Source organism: Heteronotia binoei, chromosome 1 (assembly GCF_032191835.1).
Source record: "Heteronotia binoei isolate CCM8104 ecotype False Entrance Well chromosome 1, APGP_CSIRO_Hbin_v1, whole genome shotgun sequence".
NCBI lineage: Eukaryota > Metazoa > Chordata > Lepidosauria > Squamata > Gekkonidae > Heteronotia > Heteronotia binoei.
Genome location: NC_083223.1, coordinates 274267279 through 274273313, shown reverse-complemented (window position 1 = coordinate 274273313; position 6035 = coordinate 274267279). Strand labels below are relative to the sequence as shown.

The following is a 6035-nucleotide window of genomic DNA, read 5'->3' as shown; positions in this document are numbered from 1 at the left end:
CACAAGCTTGTTAATATCAAAGAGAACAGGAAGGCGTTGTCCAGATTTAGATCCTAAACTGCCTTTGATAGGATAATAACCTCAACAGAGGGAGGAAGAACAATTAACACGATTAAGATGTGGCATCTGTTTGACTGAATGTGACGTAACTGGGTCGATAATTAATTACTATTTTTTTTAAAAAAAATGTTGTATGAAATTATGTATGCTAAGCATCAAGAGTGTCCCTGGGAGAGTTATAAAAGGACAGGTCCGTCTTCAGGTCCTCCAGCAACTTCACCTGAGCTGCTCTTCCTTCAGAAAACCAAGTAAGTTCCAGTTTGATCTACTTGCTTTAGTGTATCTTCAGATGCCTCTTTTGACATCGTTTGCTTGCTTGTCGGTTTGTTTTAAAATCCCAGGCTGTCAGGCCTTGCGAAGCAGGTTGCTGTGGCCTTGTTTTATTTTTTTATTTACAATGCTTCCTGCTCTCTCTCACACACACTCTCTTTAATATATGAATTTGTCTGCAGGCATTAAAAGAAATACTTGATTTCTTTCCTGTGTAGTGTTCATATATGAACATATGAAGTGTAGTGTTCATATATGAAGATATGAAGCTGCCTTATACTGAACCAGACCCTTGGTCCATCAAAGTCAGTATTGTCTTCTCAGACTTTTCACACCGATTTGCCTGGACCCTTTTTTGGAGATGCCAGGGATTGAACCCGGGACCTTCTGTTTCCCAAGCAGATGCTCTACCACTGAGCCACCGTCCCTCCCTGCTTCAGGATTGGGTGACCTTCTGCCATGAAGTGACAATATCCAAGTTCATATTCGCTTCCTTTCATAGCTTTAAACTTCTGACCACTGTGACAACTGAGAGGATGAAAGTGTTGGCTATTGAATTGCAAGGGGGGCCTATCTTGATTGAAGAAGGACATTCAAGGAGCTTTTTCTAAGGCTCTAGTCCTGTGCATGTTTACTGGGATTAAGGTCAAGGGAACTCAAAAAATTTTTAGAACAAAGTTTGAATCCAGTGACACCTTTAAGACCAACAAAGTTTAATTCTGGGTATACGTTTGGACATTAGATAAAATATTAGATAAAAATATGGAGCAGAGGTCCATCAGTGGCTATTAGCCACAGTGTGTATACATATGTATATATACATATATATATAATTTTTGGCCACTTTGTGACACAGAGTTTTGGACTGGATGGGCCATTGGCCTGATCCAACATGGCTTCTCTTATGTTCTTCTGTGACACAGAGTGTTGGGCTGGATGGGCCATTGGCATGATCCAGCATGGCTTCTCTTATGTGACACAGAGTGTTGGACTGGATGGGCCATTGCCTGATCCAACATGACTTCTCTTCTGTTCTTATGTGACACAGAGTGATGGACTGGATGGGCCATTGGCCTGACCCAACATGGCTCCTCTTATGTTCTTATGAGACACAGAGTGTTGGACTGGATGGGCCATTGCCTGATCCAACATGGCTTCTCTTCTGTTCTTATGTGACACAGAGTGATGGACTGGATGGGCCATTGGCCTGACCCAACATGGCTTCTCTTATGTTCTTCTGTGACACAGAGTGATGGACTGGATAGGCCATTGGCCTGATCCAACATGGCTTCTCTTATGTTCTTATGTGACACAGAGTGATGGACTGGATGGGCCATTGGCCTGACCCAACATGGCTTCTCTTATGTTCTTCTGTGACACAGAGTGATGGACTGTATAGGCCATTGGCCTGATCCAACATGGCTTCTCTTATGTTCTTATGTGACACAGAGTGATGGACTGGATAGGCCATTGACCTGACCCAACATGGCTTCTCTTATGTTCTTCTGTGACACAGAGTGATTGACTGGATAGGCCATTGGCCTGATCCAACATGGCTTCTCTTATGTTCTTCTGTGACACAGAGTGATGGACTGGATGGGCCAATGGCCTGACCCAACATGGCTTCTCTTATGTTCTTATGTGACACAGAGTGATGGACTGGATGGGCCAATGGCCTGACCCAACATGGCTTCTCTTATGTTCTTATGTGACACAGAGTGTTGGACTGGATGGGTCATTGGCCCAATCCAACATGGCTTCTCTTATGTTCTTATGCCCAGAATTAAACTTTGTGGGTCTTAAAGGTGCCACTGGACTCAAACTTTGTTCTCTTGCTTCAGACCACATGGTTACCCACCTGAATCAAAATATATTAGATTGTCTATTCACTTCATTTATGCCAGTAAGATTTGAGTCCAGTAGCAACTCAGAGAGCCAGTTTGGTGTAGTGGTTAAGTGTGCGGACTCTTATCTGGGAGAACCGGGTTTGATTCCCCACCTCTCCACTTGCACCTGCTGGCATGGCCTTGGGTCAGCCATAGCTCTGGCAGAGGTTGTCCTTGAAAGGGCAGCTGCTGTGAGAGCCCTCTCCAGCCCCACCCACCTCACAGGGTGTCTGTTGTGGGGGAGGAAGGGAAAGGAGATTGTGAGCTGCTCTGAGGCTCTTCAGAGTGGAGGGCGGGATATAAATCCAATATCTATAAGTGTTTGAGGATGAAGAGAACTCTGACTACGGCTGGGCAAGAACCGACTTACGAATCAAAGTTTGTGAGGAACTGAGCCGGTTTGTTCGTTTGCAAACTGTGATTTGCCAACTGCCATGTTTTTGTGGCAGTTCATTCGGTTTGTGGTCTCTTTAAATCCACCACCATGGAAGCATGACTCAGCAAGTGAAGGAAGGATATTTAAATACTCCCCCCCCCCTGGAAGCTCTCCTCTCACCTCAAAGACCAACAAATCACTAATTGGTTCAGGAAACTGAAAAGTTCGTGGGGGTTCATGGTTCTCACAACCCACAAACCACCACAAACCTCCATTTTCCTTCTTCATGCCCATCCCTAGAAAGGGTCTCAGGGTCTTAGTGGATCATACACTGAATATGAGTCAACACTGTGATCTGGTGGCTCAAAAGGCAAATGCAATTTTGGGCTGCATCAACAGAAGTCTAGTGTCCAGATCATGTGAAGTGATGGTATTACTTTACTCTGCTCCGGAAAGACCTCACCTGGAGTATTGTGTTCAGTTTTGGGCAGCACATTTTAAGAAGGATACAGACAAGCTGGAACGGGTCCAGAGGAGGGCAACAAAGAAGGTGAGGGGTCTGGTGACCAAGTCCTATTAGGAAAGGTTGAAGGAGCTGGGGATGTTTAGCCTGGAGAGGAGGTGGCTGAGAGGTGATATGATCACCATCTTCAAGTACTTGAAGAGCTGTCATGCAGAGGATGGTGTGGAATTGTTTTCTGTGACCCCAGGAGGTAGGACCAGAATCAATGGGTTGAAATTAAACCAAAAAAGTTTCTGGCTCAACAATAGGAAGAACTTCCTGACCGTTACAGCAATTCCTCAGTGGAACAGGCTTCCTCAGGACATGGTGGGCTCTCCTTCCTTGGACGTTTTGAAACAGAGGCTAGATGGCCATCTGACAGCGATGAAGATCCTGTGAATTTAGGGGGAAGTATTTGTGAGTTTTCTGCATTGTGCAGGGGTTGGACTAGAACTAGATGGCCCTGGAGGTCCCTTCCAACTCTTTGATTTTATGATTCTATGTCATACACTGCTTCTTTTCCATTTTCCCTGTAGCTGCTTGTCTGGATAATTAAATACTATTGATCCTGCTGGACTTCCTGCCAATTTGTACCAAAAGGATCCACTGTGACACTTGCCATAAAGCAGTTGTTCTATAATATGTATATATTAGGTTGAAGTACTAAAGAGTGATTTCAGTCTACGAAATGTTGGAGGTTCAGCTAGCAGGGTCCCAGTGAAGGAAAATGACAGCAGAAATGAACAAAGTAATGGTGAATTGTTCACTGATGTTACTCCATTCTCCATGTATGAAGTTTCTAATTCAGAACATAAGAACATAAGAGAAGCCATGTTGGATCAGGCCAGTGGCCCCTCCAGTCCAACACTCTGTGTCACATAAGAACATAAGAGAAGCCATGTTGGATCAGGCCAGTGGCCCCTCCAGTCCAACACTCTGTGTCACATAAGAACATAAGAGAAGCCCTGTTGGATCAGGCCAACGGCCCATCCAGTCCAACACTCTGTGTCACACAGTGGCAAAAAAAATTATATATACACACACACTGTGGCTAATAGCCACTGATGGACCTCTGCTCCATATTTTTATCTAAACCCCTCTTGAAGGTGGCTATGCTTGTGGCCGCCACCACCTCCTGTGGCAGTGAATTCCACATGTTAATCACCCTTCGGGTGAAGAAGTACTTCCTTTTATCCGTTTTAACCTGTCTGATAAGAGTTTTAACCTGTCTGATAAGATAACCTGTCAGAGCCCAAAGTACTTTAACATTTCTCCATGTTGTTTCATTTCAGATCTAACTCCCCCTTAAACAAAATGAGCCTCTACAGACACCAAAAGTACTGGGACCCATGCCACCGTGGAAGTTTCTCTTCCGGCAGCTGCTATGGAGGTTCCGGCCAACACATCTCCTATTACCCATACCGCCGCGGAAGTTTCTCTACCGGAAGCTGCTATGGAGGTTTCGGTCAACGCATGGGCTATTACCCACAGTCCTGTTATGGTGGTTATGGCCGTAGCTACTACCCCCAAACCTGCTATGAGGGTTATGGCCGTAACTACATCCCACCATTCTATTACGGAGGTTACGGCTATGGCCGGGGTTGCTACCCACAACAATATTATGGGGGCTTCGGTTACGGCGGCCTCTACGGTCGCCGATATGGATGGGGGTACGGGTCCAGGCGTGGCAGCATCTGTTACGAGCCCTGTGGCTACAGTTCTGGCGTCTGCTATCCTCTCACTCGAAGGTACAGCTGCAGCAGCATTGACGGACCCTGCTAAATGTTCAAGTAGACTTCTGGTGAGATGTTAAATGGAAAGGCGCACCCAACGACTCTCCTGATGAAGTTTTCCCCCTTCTGAAGTGCTGAACCATATAGAATTCCTATGGTTACTACTGTGTCCTCAGCACTTCTCTAAGTTCACCCTAAGCCCGCCTTTGCTCACCCCGCACTCTGTCTTCAGTTAATGGCTCTTTCTCTAATGGACACTTCCTGAATGTCTATGAAGGCCTAAAGGTTCCTGTCATGTCCTTTTTAAGATCTTCTGTAGAATACCTTGACAACTGAGACCTCTTTCCATGTTCTATCTGGGTTATGTCATTTGGATTGAAGCCTGCACTTTATCAGTGCTGCAATCCACTTTCTGCTCTCAAATTAAAGGCTTCCTTTGCAACACAAGTATCTTTTTGATTTCTCTGGTTATTTATTCTTGATGCCCAGTTCTTGTGTGTGAGAGAGAGGTAAGGGGGAGGGACTGAAAGGGAAAAACACATCTTCTCTCTATATAGTTTTGTATGTTGATGAAGACTGCCCTCCAAGGAAACTGCAATGGGTAGATGGGGAACCTATGGAGCAAGAGAACATGAAATAGTATGGCAACTCCAAAAGACATCTTGAGAGGCTCATTGGATGGTGGAAGAGAAATATGACTCAATAGCTTCCTGTTAGATCAGGCCATCTACTCCAGCTTCCTGCTTCCAGCTGTAAATATGTTGATGGTGCTGGAAAGAAAAACACATGAATGGGCAGGAAGATGCATGTCATCCGATCTTTGTTGTCTTCGATGCACTTTATTCATTGGTGATTTCCTCTGTAGATGGAAATTCCCTTTGCCTCTCATATCTAATATAACCTAATGTATCCTATTAGAACACAATAAGGTCCATCTGGTCCTGTGTCCAGCTGCAGATAGTTTTATGCCTCTTCATATACAATCGGGGTGTGAATTTGATGGATAGCCAATTGTTCATTCTCAGCATATGGTATTCATAGAGTCATAAAGTTGGAAGGGACCTCCAGGTTCATCTAGTGCAACCTGCTGCACAATGACAGACATCCACAAATACATCCTCCACATGTACACACACCCAGTGACCCCTGCTCCATGCCCAGAAGGTGGCAAAAACCCTTCAGGATCCCTGGCAAAACTGGCCTGGAGA

The 6035-nt window shown here is 45.1% G+C and overlaps 1 protein-coding gene across 1 annotated transcript; it reads left to right on the top strand.

Moving 5' to 3' along the window:
• Positions 1 to 201: 201 nt before the first annotated feature.
• On the top strand, positions 202 to 4876 carry LOC132584219 (keratin-associated protein 19-2-like). Its single transcript, XM_060256071.1, has 3 exons — positions 202 to 308; positions 4387 to 4484; positions 4554 to 4876. The coding sequence occupies exons 1-3, from the start codon at positions 202 to 204 to the stop codon at positions 4874 to 4876; spliced, it is 528 nt and encodes a 175-aa protein (XP_060112054.1).
• The last annotated feature ends 1159 nt before the right edge of the window (positions 4877 to 6035 follow it).